General features: G+C 36.2%; 1 protein-coding gene, 2 long non-coding RNA genes and 2 other non-coding genes across 7 annotated transcripts; 4 read left to right on the top strand and 1 right to left on the bottom strand.

Annotated features, from left to right (window-relative positions):
* Positions 1 to 3038: 3038 nt before the first annotated feature.
* LOC140021025 (uncharacterized) lies at positions 3039 to 4220 on the bottom strand. Its single transcript, XR_011825006.1, has 2 exons — positions 3484 to 4220; positions 3039 to 3372 (listed from the first exon to the last, which is right to left on the bottom strand). It is a non-coding gene; the product is annotated as an uncharacterized lncRNA (long non-coding RNA).
* Positions 4221 to 5924: 1704 nt separating this feature from the next.
* LOC113715546 (WPP domain-interacting tail-anchored protein 2) lies at positions 5925 to 11676 on the top strand. 3 transcript variants are annotated; one of them, XM_072072931.1, is made up of 6 exons: positions 5953 to 6310; positions 8445 to 8629; positions 8705 to 8983; positions 9089 to 10221; positions 10412 to 10612; positions 11155 to 11676. In XM_072072931.1, exons 2-6 carry the CDS (start codon positions 8452 to 8454, stop codon positions 11383 to 11385), a joined length of 2022 nt encoding a protein of 673 aa, XP_071929032.1. In that variant the 5' UTR covers positions 5953 to 6310; positions 8445 to 8451; the 3' UTR covers positions 11386 to 11676. The 3 variants fall into 3 exon arrangements, with proteins under 3 accessions (XP_071929033.1, XP_071929032.1, XP_027095576.2); XM_027239775.2 differs by having other exon boundaries at positions 5956 to 6310; positions 8445 to 8983; XM_072072932.1 differs by lacking the exon at positions 11155 to 11676 and having other exon boundaries at positions 5925 to 6310; positions 8445 to 8983; positions 10425 to 10600.
* Positions 11677 to 12249: 573 nt separating this feature from the next.
* On the top strand, positions 12250 to 14281 carry LOC113715360 (uncharacterized). Its single transcript, XR_003453950.2, has 2 exons — positions 12250 to 12593; positions 13971 to 14281. It is a non-coding gene; the product is annotated as an uncharacterized lncRNA (long non-coding RNA).
* On the top strand, positions 12751 to 12841 carry LOC113717455 (small nucleolar RNA R160). Its single transcript, XR_003454384.2, has one exon. It is a non-coding gene; the product is annotated as a small nucleolar RNA R160 (small nucleolar RNA).
* LOC140026311 (small nucleolar RNA R160) lies at positions 13642 to 13724 on the top strand. Its single transcript, XR_011830256.1, has one exon. It is a non-coding gene; the product is annotated as a small nucleolar RNA R160 (small nucleolar RNA).
* Positions 14282 to 17916: the final 3635 nt, after the last annotated feature.

Here is a 17916-nt window from a genome sequence, read left to right as displayed (position 1 = left end):
AGGGTTAAAAAATCACGTTCATTATTTATTAAACACGTAAATCCCATTTGAGAAGTTCGTTCTCACAAAATAAGAAAACAAAAATGCGTTACCATAACAAATTAATCTACCTGTAGTTTTAGGAACAAAAAATCGTTTGAAATGTGAATCCCTTTTCCATTTCCTATTCAAGAACTTCTAACTGCATGCGCTTGGAAGCATCGTGTTGGTGTCCACCGGTACTTTTTCTTCCCAATAGTATAATTCATCTCTTGCCATTTTCTTCCTGTGCGGCTCTACAACGTCGTTCCATTATTGTAATGGACATATTGCGGAGGTTGATTATGACATCCATGAAAATTCCATGGGATATGTACCAAATATAACTTTATAAATTCCAACTCTGTGTACATGAGTCGTGCATCCAAACGAAAATATTTCAATACAATTGTCGATCAGTTCATTCTAATTTATGAATGTTTTTTCGATTGCACAAACTTTATAAAAATCGAGTTTCGGAACCAGAAAATACCCTAAACATGATTCCAACTTTCTTTCTGTGTAGCTAAACTGCTTAAACTAATAAAAATAATTTTTAAGTACAAAAAAGAGTAAATCGTAAAACTGCCTCATTCAGATTTTCCATTTTCATCGATGCATGACATATTTCCTGAACCTTCGATTTTGGTGTTTTTGATACCTTGAATTTACACTTTTTTTTGGAGGATATTACACTCTAATGAATTTGCCAATTTTCACGTAATAAAAAGATAATTGTGGCCCTTTTACTATTCTGCATATAAAAAATACTCGTAGATTCATTACCTATACAAATGTCATCACCAAATTCAGTTAAAAATAAGAATTTGTACAGGATGTGACAATTAGAAAACCACAATCAGTTAAATCAATAAAAAATAATTAAGAAACCCAATCCAGTTAAGTTAGAAAATTTGTTCAAATTAAGTGTGACATTGAAAAAAAAAATTAGGCTAAACATAAAAGACATCATAAAAATGATCTTGGTAAAGAGGCGGGTTTGCACTTTGCACAACAACAGGGAAAGATAGAAGTACAATGCTATAGTTAAAAGAAACAAGAGCAACTACGGAAATTTCGATTGTTTTGATAGAAAAAAAAAATCACGATGTTAATTTGTTCTAGAGTTTATTGTAACAATGCAAAACGAAATTGATAGTAATTCAAGGGGGGGAAAAACAAGAAAATCGGGTCTGGGGAAATCAGCGAGCCCAATGTGGAAAAGAAATCATTGGGTTGAAGGCCCAACTTGGTACAGGATATTTGTTTTCGTTGTATGCATTGCAAGATTTTCTTACTCTTTTTTTTTTAAATTAAAGTTTCGGGAATAGGGAGGGAACAAATCAAAAGTTTCTGAACTCCAAAATTCCCTAGACATGGTTCCAAATGTGTTTGGATAGGAGATTATTTCAGATACTTAAGATTCCACATGTTAACGTGTCTAATTGAAATTGGTTTTAACTTTTAGACGTAAGAGTTTGTATAAAGGAATTTATTTCCTAGTTGATTTTATAATTTAAGTCCTCAAAGAGGTCTTATTCCCTAGATATACATTAGATTTCATAAGTTGTGTTGGACATTTGGATGTTTAGTTCCCATGGGATTCCAACCCACCCCATAGGTAAGGCCGTAGCTTTGGTAGAGCAATCAGTTTGGGGTGGTCTGGAGTCTAGATTTGTCTTTGCTTAGATTTATTTAGAAGGATTAGACCGCTAGTCTGCGGGTGTGTACAAAATAGCAATCAAGTTCTTCAACGAAAGATTAGTTTTGCTCCCCACCATTGGTCCTGTTCGTTCTTTGCTTTGTTTTTGGGCTTTTTTTTTTCTATAAATTGTGAGTTCTTGGCAAACTTAATTCAACGTTATTCTTTGTGATCCTACATTTCAATTTAAATGTTGCAAATTTGTTATAGGGGTAAATAATGTATGGAGAATTGGCAGAGCTGACAGAGATTATTCTACAGTCTTTTCATTGTTTGCGATGTCAATAACAATATCATTATTGTGAGTAAATATTTTCCCCATCTTACATGTTTTTGTTTGCAGGGATTAGGGTTCTAACTGGTATCGAATGCACACATGAGAGTTGATGTTAGAACTCTTAAAAATTATGGTCATAATTGGTACTGAAAGCCAGGGATGCTGGCGAGTTGAGGCGCTTGCAAGCAACTTGGTCATATACTCGACTGGAATTCGAGTTGATTGGAGTTCGAGATTGGGCTATTCATTTCATCTCTCAAGTCGAGTTGGAGCTCCCTTGTGTGCTACTCAAATGCTGGATGAGCCTAATCCAATAGTTTTATTATTTATATAATTATTCATTTTAATTATGAAATAACCACTAAGGGTTAATATTTTAGAAAAATTCAAATTTTTATTTGAGTATTCAGAGCTCGAGAATAGGATTGGGTCTTATTGAATTGAATTCAAGTTTATACATTATCCTCACGAGTCGAATTGAACTACAAGTTCTCTTACTCGATCGAGTTGGGTTTAAGCTCGTCTAGCTTGAGAACTCATTGAATTTGAACTCGAATACAGCGCTACTTGAATTCGACTCAACTCGCCCCTGAGATTTGTCCGATATATGTCGTTGTCACGAGCTAGAGCACACAATTTGATATGAAATACTTAATTGATTGAGTGACACGTATAATGTTTGAGAATAAAATCATAAAAATGATCTTGACTTGTTTGATTATTAGTTTATTACCTTGCTTGTGAAGTAGTTACCAAATATGTAAAATGCTACAGTCTTTCTTAGTAATCTGGTACTAGTGCTAAGAACTCAATGGTACTGTGGTAAAATCTTAAATTTCTCAATTTGAAAGTTGGGAAAGGAAAACTATTGAGTGAATGGTCCAAAAGGTCACTAAACTATTAAAAATGGCATCCTTTGGTCACCAAACTTTTTTTGTGGCAAAAAAGGTCACTAAACTCGCAAAAACTCTCCAGCGCAATCATTTTACCGAATTTCAACGGTTTCTCATCCGGTGGCATGGGCAACGTGGAATGGAGGAATATAGTCAAAGGGCAAAAATGTTTACTCGTATCAAATGAAAAAAGAGCAAGAAAAGGAAGCATTCATATCAAGCTTTTTTGTGTCCAGTGTTAAGCACCGGAAAACCACCTAATACGGTACTGAGACATCCAACCTCGTTATACTTGAGACTAGACTTATTTGAAGAACTGGGGAAACCCGCTTTAATTTGGTGGAAAGAAGATTTCTTCTGCGGTCCTCTTTGAGCGGAATTGTTGCTCCACTTCTGGGGACACCTTGAAGGAAGCCTGCAGCACTTCCGGGGATAAGGCCTTCCAGACCGATGTTCTTCCAGCCATGTGAGTGAAAATGGGACTGCCATACCACAGCAATAAACCCAAAAAAAAAAAAACACGGTCAGAATGAATTTACAAGATAGAGAGGAAAAAAAAAAACAATCAAGCATTGAATTTGAGGAGTACTGACTCTGGAGTTGTGACAATAGAGAACCACTCGAGACCATCAGCATCAGCAATTTTCGAGACAACGAAAAACCTGGGAACTATGAACAGATTACCAGCCTTAACAGTTGTTTCTAGGACCCGCTTGCCATCAACGCCAACAATCTGGGCACGGCCGTGGTGAAAGCAGTGATGAAACTTGTGGGCTCAAAGGGGTCATCGTCGTCGGAGTTGGATGTGGGGTTGGGGTTAGTGGTGGGACGGATAGGGAGAGTGGGGAGGTCGGAAGTGACGAGACAGAGAGGAGAGTGAATCTCGGTCACAGCTAGTAAACTTCTGCACTGGGTCAAATTGGAAAGTGAAGTGTTCACAGCCAGTAAACTTCACCGGAGAAGACGAAGTGAATGTCGGTTGATTGGTCAACTTTGGGAACGAAACAGTCTGTGAGTTCACTTGCCCCAATAATTTTTGGACATTTTTGCCCATATCAGAATATTTATTCAATTCAAGACCCTTGTAACCGGATGAGAAACCGTTGAAATTCGGTAAAATGACTACGCTGGAGAGTTTTTGCGAGTTTAGTGACTTTTTCGATCCCAAAAAAAATTTAGTGACCAAAGGATGCTATTTTTAATAGTTTAGTGACCTGGGCCATTCACTCAAAACTATTTAGTAGAGTCATTTGTTTGCTGGAACCAGGTGGTTTGGTTCAGCAACTACTTCTAAGTTCCATCATTTTGTTTGGGCTGCACGATGGGAATAACAGACTGAACTTTGTCATTAACTTGTTGCCGCATTATCAAGTGGGTTGATGATTTTAACTTTGAGTCCTGGTTTCTAGGATCCTCTTACTAGCTCTTGTTGGGCTTTCTTGTCTTCTTGCTGTTTTCCTCGATTCAGCATTTGGGGATCTATCTGTATTTCACTGCCCGGGCGCTGTGACTTTTTGCACACGCGCTTTGACTTTTGAACATTCCATGTAAAATCTTCTAAGTATTCCCCACAAATTCACCAGGATAAAAATGCAGGAGTTTTACAATCTAATAAAATGTCACTTAGGGTGTATTTGATAAAATTAAAATCTGAAAACTGAAGTCTAAAATTTGAAATCTGAAATCTGAATCCATTAAATTATTGAATTGTTAAGTATCAAATCTAATACATTTGAGTGCATATCACATTCAGTGATAAGTGAATAGTTTATCACTAAATTTTGGGAGCAAGTTTTACCTAGAAAATTTAGTACCACTTAATTAATTCAGATATTTAATTTTTGGTTATTAAACGATTTGAATATATTAAAATTTAAATTTATTAAATTTAACTGCTGAATTAAGTTATCAAATAAGGCCTAGTATGCTAAGCTGTATTAGTACAATCTAATAAAGAGCATGGCGGGACAAGAAAAGGAGGATGGCGGGACAGTGGACTCAATGGGAAGTGGCGGGTGGGACTTCTGGTGGGGAAAAGTGGAAAAAAAAAATTGGAGTAAGATATGATTTATGGTATTATTGCTTTGAATATAATTTGTAATTTGCCATGCAAGTTTAGCAAGCGCTTTTTTTTTTTATACTAAAAAATGTCATGATTGTTGAGGGCTAAATCATTATGATCAAGAATTATAATCTAAATTTTGATGAATGGATGCAAGGAGAGTAGCAATTTGTTCAGAACTAAAATGAAATAGTATTTTCAAATCTTTATGCTAGCAGTAGCTACAGTCAAAAGAACATTCAAGTTAATTTTTTTTTTGTCAGTAACGATACATTTGTATAACCTACTCTATCCTAATTTAGGAGGAGGGGGAGCCTGAGGAAATTGTGGTAGGGGGCTAGTAGATATACAGATCCAACTAAATCAAAGGAATGCTCTGACACAATTCTTAAATTTTTTTCGCTGCAAAGTCCCTTCCTGATGGCCCCCCTTCCTGGTGGCCACTGGGCCAATGGCCCATGGTTAAAAGAACATTCAAGTTTATACTTTCTCCTTTTGTTCCCTTTTTCCCTTTATTCATGACGATCCCAACTTGATACTTTCTTTAATTATACAACTTAACTTGCACGTTAGTTGGGCCATCACAGGATAAGACACCCATACCATTTACTTTTCTTAACCATTTCTTAGGATTTCTCTATCACAATTGTTTTTTTGTCTTTTTTTTTTCATGTTTAAGAATGTATGACTAATTTATATTTCTGTCATTAGTCTAGATTTATTGAGTAAAATAATTTTTTATTAAAAAAAGAGAAAAGTATGTATGACTGATTCAATATAAAAAACATTTTACATCAATTTGTATGAATATATTCTAAACGTTCCTACATTAAGAGTGTGTTTGGATTGCTAAATTATTTCAAATAATATTTCGTTTGCATTATAAGCACATTTTTAATCAATCTTTTTATATTTTTAACTATTTTTTTATCTCATATATATCACATTATAATTACAAAAAATATTATAATAGTTATTTTAAATAATATTTTAAATAATACTCTATCCAAATACAATGTGACTACTGAATAGAGTTGAAAATCTTGTGTATTTTACTTTTTTCTTTTGCTGGGAATTCCTCCAAGCAGTCGTGTTGACCACTCACTCCGTCCGGTTATGATTGGGGTGTGTCCGCGACACACCTTAAAGCTTCGACTCAGCTCTTTCTTGTACTATGCTGGTCACACAATTCAATTCAATCCTCATAATTGGTTTCTTACGTTGGATTCTGCTCAACTGTAACTAATTTTAAGGAATACTATCAGAGCCCATAACACTTCCCAAGCAGTTGAATTTCCTGTAAACGATTCAAGAAGACCGCGACCCACAAACATTTTCCTCTCCGCAGTCCGCACCAGGTATGTGCTTCCTATATTTTCACTATGTTAAGGAATATTATGTCAACCGTTGAATCTCGCAGTCCTTTGTCTCTTTTCTGTTCTGGGTTCTTGTGGAAATGGAGAAAAGTCGTGACTTTATACCAGAAATATTTTGTGGGTCTGCATTTTTTTGGTGGGATGTGGTGATTTTTGAGGCTTAATGTTGGATTTTGAGCTCATTATCCTGTGAAATGTGAAAAGACATGACCAGTAAAAGTTAGATATTGGACTGGAAGTATTTTTTGTCTTTTCTTTTTTGAGTGATCAAGGTTCTTTTGTTTGTCTACTGTATGAGGTTAAGGTTAAAAGTTAAAGAAGTCCTCTTTTTCTGAATGTGGAGAAACTGCAGAATAATGGTGGACTTATTATGTCGATATAATTTATTCGCTTTCGGCACTCTTTACAAGCTGAAATTGTCAAAGATGGTGTGGGAAGCTATGCATTATATCAAAAGATTACTCTGATAGTTGCCAAACAGGGTGAACAAGTAGAAGTTCTTTAAGAAGAGACGCTCATAATTGCTTTAGTTTTGAACCATAATTTAGGTCTTCTGGAACTCTATTATGCTTGGAAGTTTTGACATGTGATGTATATGATTGTATGAGAACTTGTGATGGAACATTTTTATAAAGTGAGCCTAACTATAGCACATAAATGTAGCTTCTAAAATCTGACCTATATAGTTTCTTCTGCTGCTTTTGTAAGTTAGCTTCTGAACTTTGAAGACTGAATGAAAAGTTATTTCTTTCTTTTTTCCCTTAATTAACATACAAATAAAATCTTTGCAATACAGATAAATGCAGGACCTGGAGGTGATATTATAAAATTTGAAGAATAAGCTAGTTACTGCATTTTATTTGTTCAATTTACATGAATGTGCCCAACATTTGGGGGATCTTGGACATGAACATATAGGTCAATCTATGTTCACCTGTGGGTCAATCTATGTTCACCTGTGAGGTTGTGGAGTTGACCATGCAAAAGCAGCATATCTGCTTCTAGGGCAAAGCTGCTTATTTTGGGCCTTTCGAGTTATGCGGTGGCACATAGCCTTGTGAACAAGTAATGTCTAAATATTTGGATTTCAAGAGGTTAAAGCAAGTGTCTAATATGCTTCTCTTTTAAGTAATACGTATTGTTAGCTAAAGAGCTAAGCCTATTCTGGAGCTAATAATGTCAACTGACCATAAAGGCTATTTCAGGCGAACCTTGATAGTTTTCGTGAAAAAAATGTTGCTTGAAATTGTGATTGCTTTAAGATAAAATTCTGGCATGAGAGGTCAAATACAAATGGCTGGGCGACTAAATGTAGTTTGTTAGATGTGCAATGTATACTACTACTAGCTTGTGCGATCTAACTCTGATTTTATTGGCATTTCCAGAAGAGAGACACCTTAAGATCTGTGTACATTATGAAGATGAAACTTTGATGCATCATACAAAAATGTTTCATGCTTTTCATGCCTACTTGTGACTTGCAAAATGTTGGGTGAGTGAAAGAAATGAGTGCCAAAGATTCCTAGAGATGCATAGTAATGTATTTGTCGCTAAATACTAGGATTGAACTTCAAGCCTTATGCGTGCTTTGAAGCTTGTTTCGTGTATGCTATATAGAGTAGGTTTTGGAGTTCTTGAAGACATAATCATTGCTTAAATTGATTCATTATGGTATACTCGTGGCTAATAATGGGGTTATCTCATAATTATAAGAGACATTTATTGGACATATTCATTGGACACACAGAGAGAGACATATATACACCCTTAATGGCTGTATTTCCCTCTTTATATTGATGGCTATCTGTCTAGTAGCTTTTTTGTATTTCCTTTGTAGCCTCCTAGAGTCTGTAGAATATGTTTTACTTTGAAAAGACTTCTGATGCCTTTTTTTGGCTATTTCAACATTTTGTACTGATGTGACTAATTTTATCTGGATGTCATAATTATGGGACTAAATGTTCAGCTTATGGTGTAATTGATTTCATCTGGCATAGCTACGTCCTTGTTATACTCCATTTCCTTGAGTTTGATTTGTACTGGCTTGTTTGATTGCACGCCTATCAGCAACTCTTCTGATTTTCAATTCTTAAACCTGAACTTTTGCCTGTTCCAGGGTTTCAATGGATGATCGGGCTTCTAATAGCTTTGAAACTGCTGAATCAGACTCTGCAAAAGCAAAATTACCTGAAAGGGTTTCATATGATGCTCAGGGTATGGAAGAAGCAAGAAATGCCACGGAAGTTTTAAGTAGAGCAGATTTGGACCTAGCATACTCTTCTCACAAATTGGTGAATTTGGGTAATCTTTTAATGCGTGTTTTAGCCTGGCAAAATGATGTGAAATCAGTTGTTGAATATGATGATATCTCCCCAGAATTTATTGAGAAGGCAATGGGATTTGATATCTTGAGTGCTATTTTGAACTCTGAGGTAAGAGAGCTGGATGATTTTATGGGCAGTGTTCATGCTGTAGTAATTAATGCTCGTCATAAGATAACTTCATGCGGAAAGCTACATGATTTGTCCAGCATGGTGGAAAGTAAAATGCATGACACTGAAGAATCAGTGGGAAGATCGCAGGATCATATCCTTGAGATGAAAATGCAGTTAGCCAAGCTGCAGATGACATCATTAGCTTTCAACCAAAATGAATGTAAGTCATAGAATGTCACTTAACAAGGTTGGATCTCCCATTGATTACAGAATTAAGAAGCATGGTTTTTTCTTCTTTTTTTTTGTAACTGTTTATTTTTCACAGGGAGCTTTAACATAGGTGTGGATTTATCAGAAAACTCTGAAGTTCCAGGAATATATCTGAAGCCACAACTGCAGTCAGTTGAACGGCGACATATTCTAAGAATGTTGGAAAAATCGCTTGCTAGGGAGCTAGATCTTGAGAAGAAGTTAACAGAAATAAAGCAAAATGAAGAAGATATTAAGTTAAAGCTTCAATTAACTGAACAAGTGGCTCTGTTCATGGAAGAGGCAGCGGAGGTAATTTGGGGTAGGTTCCTGGAGGCTGAAAATACATCAGAGGTTCTTATGGGCATATCTAAGGAGATGGTTGGTCGGCTTCAAATTGCTCGATTCAACTTAGATAATGCAATACAAAGAGAAAGCAATTTAGATTCTAAACTCCAATATTACATTGCACAATCAAATGCAAAAGATAATACAATGGAAAAGCTTAGTAAGAAAAGGGCACAGCTTGTTGCTGAAACTTCTGAAGCTGCTTCTCTAAGGGAAAGAGTGAAATTACTAGAAGAGCACTTAAGAGAATCAGTATCTCAGCTGAAGGCAGAAAAGGAAACAAATGAGACAAGTCAAGTGCAACTTGCAGAAATGGATGGTATCATTGAATCCATGAGAGAAACCATTGATGAATTTGAGGCTAGAGCTGAGAGTGCAGAAGCCAAGGTTACTCAGCTAACTGAAACAAACTCAGAACTAACTGAAGAACTCAATTTTCTGAAAGGAAGTAATGATACTAATAGCAAAAAGGTGAGCTTAATCGAGAAGCAGTTGAGAGACCTAGAACTGCAACTTCAGCATTCCAGGGCTTCATCAGAAGCAAGTCAAGAGCAGCAAAACATGTTGTATACTGCAATTTGGGACATGGAAACTCTTATTGATGAGTTGAAGCAAAAAGTCTTCAAAGCTGAAAACAAGACTGAGAATGCTGAGGAGCAATGTGTGGTGCTGTCAGAAGCTAATTTAGAACTCAATAAAGAAGTTGAATTTCTGAAGACTAGAATGGAGTCCTTGGATACAACTCTGGATCAGGCTACTGTTGAGAAAATGGCGAGTGCAAAAGACATAAATATCAAGACCAATGTGATTATGGATATGGTCATGCAACTTGCAATGGAAAGAGAGCGCATAAACAAACAGGTGCTTAGTTTGGAGTCTTCTTTTCCATTTCCTTTGTTTCTGTTTTTCTTTACTTGTTTCTTATCTATAATGCCCTTCTCAGTAAGAGTGAGTACCAAGGATGATCAATTTTTGTGCACTTTTAATAAATTGTGACTTGATCACAACCTCTAATAGCCTATAAAAGCTGAAATGATTGATTTGGTGACAGTTCTATGATTTAGCAAAGGAAAATAAATTGCTCAAGGAGAAATTAAGGAAAGCAAAGAAGGCCGAGTGTTTTGCTTCATGCAGCAACACAGATCAGAAGGAAGAAGAGCTTCCTTCACTCAGAGTTGACTTAACCGCTGCTACATCATGTACACTAGCTTCACATGAGAAGGCAGCAGAATTCGCAGACTATAGCGTCCAGGCAGGTTTTCTTTTTCTCTCTTTCTTTCTTCTTCTTCTTCACAAACTAAGTATAGACTTGTAAAACAGATGACATGGAAGTATGGTCGTAGTTAGAGGTCTAGATACAGCAACATTTTGAAGATAAGATACTTTTCATAGCTTCATTTAGTGGCTTGTTGCAGTTGGTGGATTAGTTAGAAGAAAATGTTATCATTTAAGCCTTTGAGACACCTCCATCAGTAGAAGTTTACCATCAAATTATGTTTCAGCATTACCTTTGCATTTTTCCATTTCGAAATCTTTATTAGAAGAGTGTAAAATCAGATAAACAGTCAGTACCTACCATAAATGCATCAATGAGGATGTCAATGAAGATCAGGCTGCAATAACAGGGGAGTTTGCAGTTTGCACTAATGCTAAGCTATTATCTGGTGTTATTTCCACTCTCAAGCATAAACACTGGACTGGCTTCTCACTTTTTCGCTCCCTAATTATCAGGAGTCATGATGCTTTTATTTTTGTTACAAGTGATCATCATGACGTTTTCACCCCTTGAATCAGGTGGAGGAAACACTTAAAACAGCATCTGCAGATCATCACAAAATAGAATCCTCCATTTCTCCAGAAGATAGCAGCAATTTGGTTCTGAAACTGGAAGATGTGAATGTAGTAAACACAGGGAAGACCAGCCGAACATACATCTTCATGGCAATTTTGGTTGTACTGCTTCCAGTTTTAGCAGCATATTTCTTGAACAGGGAACAAGCCATTTTCAACCTCCACGAGTGTTAATTCGCGGTTGCCTTTGCATGGAAGACATTCCTTTTTCTCGACTGTACATAATTCTTGGCCGTAGTGCTTGTAGTATTTCATTCATTCATCATTGTTGCAATTGTAATTTTTGCTGCTTGCCCCTTCAATTCTTTTCAGAATGAGTTTTTAGATTGTGTAAATGCAATAGGTGAGGTCTTTAACTACACTGTTAGCATTTGTATTTGTAGAATTAGTGTGAAAAGGTTGCTTTTCTTCACCTATCACGTATCCGTGAATATCAGAAGCTTTCCAAGCACATCATTTGGGACATTTCTGATCTGATGCATGTGTGCTTTGCTTTGAAGGGTTGATTGAAAGAAGTCCTTGGGATGAACTGGGATCATATATAACTTTAGGCTCCTGCTGGATCTTCTCAACTGTTAATTGTGGCAACCCAAATTTTATTAGAAAGTGAAGGGGGCTAAAGCTTGACCTCTTTTTTTTTTTTTGGGAATAACCTCAAATTATTTACAGAGACGAATATAGGGATAATTCATGCTATCAAGTACTAAAATGCCTTTTATAAGTCAAAGATACTTGTAATAAAGGAAAAAGGTCCGTAATAATTGATTTTTTCTTGTTCCTCCACAATGAAATAAAGAATTGAAAGCTTACTTTTCAAATTTCAAGAAAAGGAAGTGATTTTATCATTGTTTACATTCTCCTTCCTGCTTCTTTCTTCCCACCTATTCCCTCTCAAAGATATAAAAGATAATTTTACGTAATTTTGTAAGATTAAAAAAAAAAAGTCGTTTTTTGTTTTTGAAATGAGATGGAAATCTTATCTGCAATTACAAAAGGAAAAGGGCAAAAAAAAAAAAAGGATAGAGAAGTAAACGACGTCGTTTCCCTTTCCTCGAACAATGAAAACTAGACCTAATTCAGCCCCTGCAAACTAAACCTAATTCATCACCTATAAATAGCACTGAGCTATTAACTCCGCTCAGGTGACAACTTCACTGCCTCAGTAGTCTGTACAGCTGATGAAATCAAATGCTCCACTTCTCAATCACTTGGAAAATCTAGCAAGTTTTTGAAAGCTTCAATTTTTCTGTTAAAAGGTTCTTCAAGATTCGATTTTTCCAGCTTAATCGGTTAGTCATTTTTAAATGAGAGATTATAACTTAGTGCACCAATCAGCCCTTTGCAGTTTCAAGTCCTTGATTGCAAAGAAAATTCGAGATAAGGTATTTATGGTGCTAGATTTGCTTTTTCTTTGGAAGAATTCTTCTGGGTTGAATTAACTCTTTTTCAAGTTCAACTCCCCTGCAACCAAAGGAAAAAAAAATCTAGCTCTCAGTTTATTTGTATGAAGAAATTACTACATGTTTTTTATTTGTGCAAAGCAAAGGGATGAGATGTATCTATAGTCTGAATAGTTTTCAGATGTTGATTGTTAATCATCTTATTTTGCCTTCAAAGTTCTCTGATTGCTTTGCCAAATTTGGGTTTAATCTTTTCTTTTTCTTCTTGTTATTATTATTATTACTTGGTTTTGATTCTGAAAATTTCAGTCGGACTGCATTAGTTTCTTCTAGGAAATATTTTTGGTTTCAGTCACTTGATTTTTTTTTTTTTTAAAACTTGATAGGTAGCTTGCATCAAGTACAAGGTTAACATTTAATAGAAGTGTATAGGTTTCTTGAATTATCTGATTATGATTCGACAATTAGCATAGCATTGAGAATCAATACTCCAAATAACGAGGTGTTGGATCTATGTGTTAATTTTCATCGGCTTTGAAGCAATAAATGATAAAAAAGAGAAAGGCTGTTTAATCACACCTGAATGCTAGTTTGCAACAATCTTGCTTTAGACGGTGCAATTTGTAATCTTACTTAATCTTGCAACTAGACTGGTATTGGAAATGTGACATGAAGCTTGCCTTGGTCGACAATAAATGATAGAAATGAGAAAGGCCGTTTGATCACACCTGAATGCTAGTTTGCAAACATATCTTGCTTTAGACTGTGAAATTTGTGATCTTACTTAATCTTGCAACTAGACTGGTATTCGATTCCGTTGCATTCAACTTGATTTGCGTCCTCTGTGCTTGTTGCTCACATGGGCAAGTATGGCTTTTTAGATGTGCATGATTTATATAAACAAGATTAATTGAGATGTGTCTTTCACCTTAGACATGGCCATTCTCACAGAATTTGTGCTTGGTGATGCCACATATATTGCAATGTTGTAGATAATCTTCTCTGTTTTGACGGTTTGATGCAAATGTAGAGCAAAAAATGATGAAAACACCTGGATCTAATGGTTAGATGTGGATTATGTTCTAGAATGGCCTTCAAAGTTCTGTTATTGCTCTAATTGGTTTTGCCATGTGCATTGCACTTGCAGTTTTATGCTTCCGGCCAAATTTCTAGTGGCTTTGAATGAAAACCATCAATCATTTTTGCAAGTTATAGGTATAGATTCAATAGATCAAATTAGTCATTGCTGCAGCTTAGCAATTCTTTTAGACCACGTCATCTATACTTGCTGGTAATTAAGCAACCAAAATGTTCCACGAATCTTTGATTTCATCTTTAACTTTACCTGAAAGAATGCAGGGAGCGTGAAGCACCAAAATACATAGTCGTTTGTTACCCGTCATTCTGACTATACGAGCATGGTGCTAAATGAATGGTTTCTTCTCCTATTGCCAGTTGCTTTGTGGCACCTGGCAGAGGTTGATGGAGCTTCAGTCTTAGAAGAGCGACATTCTGCTGGGATTTATCATTGAAGTTAGTTTTAGTTCGTTCAAGTTTCTATCCAGTTCAATGTGAAGCACCTTAAATTCTAATGGATACTTGATCCATATTGTTAACTCTCTTTGGCTTGTAAACAATTAATCAATAAAGACATAATCTCCTCATCTCCATTCCCATTTTTCCGACAAAACTGTATACGTTTGTCATGGATGATACCTAAAATGAGAACCCTTTCAGTAGCGCTCTCTCTGCCACTTCATGCACGCAATGACAACCAGTTTTTCTGTTGTAATCTCAAAATTTTCTTGTTTTGGGGAAGGATATGTTACCTGAATTCAAACTGGTACCTTTATAATGATTATTGCAAGAGAGGATAAAGCGTTAAAAAGATTATTATTGAAACAATTGTCCAATATACATCATCGGGGTAAAAGACGAATGAGACTTAGCAAAAGCACAAGAAGACTGTTGTAGGAACTGAAATTTGCGAAATGCTGCTAGCAGGTCTTGAGGATCTGGAATGACCATCAGAGCATGGCGAATTAAAAATAAACAACTTATTAATAGGCTCAATTTTGTATATCTGGAAATTTCTGCCGTAGATGAAGATAGTTCTTCGACCGAAATGAAAGAATGGACTGCCGCTCATAAGATGTATTTCAGGTGTTAGACTTTTAAAGATATAAAGTTAATGTGTGTATACATGGTAAATTGGGTGTAATATAAACGTGTTAATTAGAAAAACTCATAAAGGAATGGGCGATGAACATTCACAATCCACGTTTAGTTTAATAGGGCTGAAGGTTTTGTGCCGGTAACTCTAATTTGTAGCTTTGTCTCACAGAATCTTTATTCAAAACGTGGAACGATGATCATGTTTTCTTCAAAAGCTCTTCGATTACTTGAGATGTGTAATATTATCACTTTATGTAATTGTTGTAGTGCATAAACTTAATTATAATGGGCAAGACGGGGGTTTCATATCCATTTGCCATTGTTTTTAGGAAAAAAAATTAATGTTATCCGCCACTATCAGGAAGAACCACACTTTCTTTTTGGCGAATTTGCCGTTTTGGTAAATATCATAAGAAGTATAAAAAGGGGAGTTGGCTGATATGAGTGCAATAGTGATGGTCCCGTATGGGCACCATGAGTAAGTGGTTAATTATGGAATTTCACTTTTATGTTTTGGTGTTGGACAGATTGACATGCTTAACATATACGGTGTAGGGATGGCAATGGGGGCGGGTGCCCGCCCCGCGGGGGACTCTCGGGGCGGGGGGTGGGGCGGGGGCGGGGGGGAATTTTTTCCCCCCGTTTAGTAACGGGGCGGGGGACGGGGGAGTATACCCCCGCCCCATCCCCCGCCCCGCCCCCCGCAAAAGAAAAAGTGTATATATATAAATATATATATAATTATATATAATATGTAATTTAATTAGTTATAAACTTATGATAATAATATTATTAGTTAGATGTATTATATAATGTATATTAGTGTATGTAATATAATTGATATTATCAATGATACGAATAATTAGACATGTCTACTAATAGAATTTATTAATTAGTTATACTAAATTTACTAATACATTTATACTAAATTTCTAATTACACTTAATAGAATAACACTTTTTTCTCAAAAAAAAAGCACAAACACAATAATGAATTAGTGATTGTATTTGTACCAAAAGTGAAAACTTGACTATTTTAGTTGTATTTATTTCATCATATTGGATTGTATTCAAATAACTTTTGTTTAATTGTTTTTATGAGTTTCAATTGTAAAATTACAATGAATAATAACTTGATGAAGTGTTGATATTTTAGTACTTGTTATTTATTAAAATTTAACTATAATAAAATTTTATTAATCCCGCAGGAAAAATTTTATTAACCCCGCAGGGGCACCCGCGGGGGAAGCGGGGCGGGGCGGGGGCGGGGGCGGGGGAGTGGGAGGCAGGGGACGGGGGGAATTAATAGGCAACGCTCCCCCGCCCCAACCCCGCCCCGTTGCCATCCTTAATACGGTGGTGGTGTTAGCTTACGTGGAAGCAATTGGGAGCTTTTGAAGTTGCATGTCTTGCATGTCTCGGTTAAAAACGGTGCAAATGTACTTTAGACAGGTGGCTAAATTTGAAATTTCACCTTAACATGTTAGTATTGTATAGATTGAGTTTACATTACTTTTGTTGCCTTATTACGTGGAAGCAATTGGAGGCTTACCCATTTATTTTAATTTTTTTGTAATTTCATTTAAATTCATTTTTGCAAACTAAGTTATCAATTTATACCACCATTTATACTCATTATTAGTTTTAAATATTTACTTATAATGTTCAATAAGTCTGATTATCAATTTTTTTTTCATCCGTACTCCATGTCGCAAAATTACATACTATTTAATAATTGAACAATAAGAATATAAAAATTTGAACTAAATACTATAAAAGTTAACATAAAAATTTAATCCAAAAATTTTGAACCCCTAGCATTTTTTTCATGTGTAAATTTAAATTTTCATTTTGGAAAGGTAGGAAAATAGGGTAAAACTTGTCATAAATTGGTAATGCTAAAAAATGAGCAAGTTAACAAACTAAGAGAAAATAAAATGATAAAATAAAATCAACAAATAATAATAATAAGAGCGAATTGCGCGAAATGTCACTAAACTATTTCAAAGTGCCGGTTCTGGTCACTAAACTTTTTTATTAGCGCGAAATGTCACTGAACTAGTAAATCTATACCGTTTTGGTCACTCCGTCTATTTGTGCCGTTAGGAGAGATGGAAATCAACTTTTTGAGGGGCAAATTTGTCTGCACAGCCTTTTCCTTGAAGCTTTTACATAATCAATGGTTCCTTTGAGCCTGGATTTTCCAAATTGGCTCCGCGTTCAGCTTCCGACGAAGACCCATTTCCACAAAATCATTTCCACCCTCAGCACCACCACAATGTCCATGATTTCCCCTTGGACGTAACTGGGGTAGTCCCAGCAGCTAAGCACGATGAGAAGTCGCAGCACACGCCTGCTAATACTAAAGCCTATCCGCCTGCTAAGGGGGCTACACCTCCCAAGCCCGAACACAAACTCAAACCCAAATCCAAACATCATCTTCCCCGTCCCTCTCATCCCCACCACCGGCTGTGACCCATTTCCTTTTTTTCCCCTTTTTAACGTTTGAGAAGGGGATTGCCTTCCTCTTGTCTTTATTTTCCCTTTTGTCATACACCAGAACTTATTCAACCTAATTGCTTCTTGGGAAATAATTTTTATCCCATTATGCAGAAAAGAAGAAAACCCTTTTTCTTATTTAAGGGTTTAACATGGTGGGTTTGAAGTTTAACTTTGGAATCTGCTTCTATGCGGAAGTACAAAAGCTCCCTAGATGCATTTGCTCAGATCTTGAAGAATGAGGCGGATGGGGACGGCGGTGGAGAGCTTGAATGCGCTCGCTGGATCATCGGAGCTCAAAATCAAAGCCGCACCGGCTCCGCCTCCCGCGGCTGTGGCCGCCAGCAACAGTTTCGCTCTGGCGCGCCACACCGATCTCGCCGCCATTTTTTGGCCTTCATTTTTAATGTTTTCCCCCTTGTCCCGGCCTTTTGATTGGCTTCGGGTTTCTATTTAGAACTCCGAGACAAGGGGGTGGACAGAAGCGAAACTTCCTCTATTATCCACATATCTTCTGACCGCCCTGCTATTTTTATGCATTTTTACCTTGTGGAAATGTGTTTTCTTTTTCTTGATCTTGGTTCATCTTAAAAATAACAAAAATTGGCTATGGAGAGACGCATAAACGACCC

The sequence above is a fragment of the Coffea arabica genome, chromosome 11e (genome assembly GCF_036785885.1).
Source record: "Coffea arabica cultivar ET-39 chromosome 11e, Coffea Arabica ET-39 HiFi, whole genome shotgun sequence".
Classification (NCBI taxonomy): domain Eukaryota; kingdom Viridiplantae; phylum Streptophyta; class Magnoliopsida; order Gentianales; family Rubiaceae; genus Coffea; species Coffea arabica.
Note: the sequence above shows the minus strand (reverse complement) of the source record. Positions and strands in the feature narration are given on the sequence as shown.

Coding starts and splice junctions, on each gene's coding strand:
- LOC113715546 (XM_027239775.2), top strand. CDS start 8,452: ATGGATGATCGGGCTTCTAATAGCTTTGAAACTGCTGAATCAGACTCT. Junction 10,222..10,411: donor GAGAGCGCATAAACAAACAG/GTGCTTAGTTTG, acceptor ATTTGGTGACAG/TTCTATGATTTAGCAAAGGA. Junction 10,613..11,154: donor TCGCAGACTATAGCGTCCAG/GCAGGTTTTCTT, acceptor CCCTTGAATCAG/GTGGAGGAAACACTTAAAAC.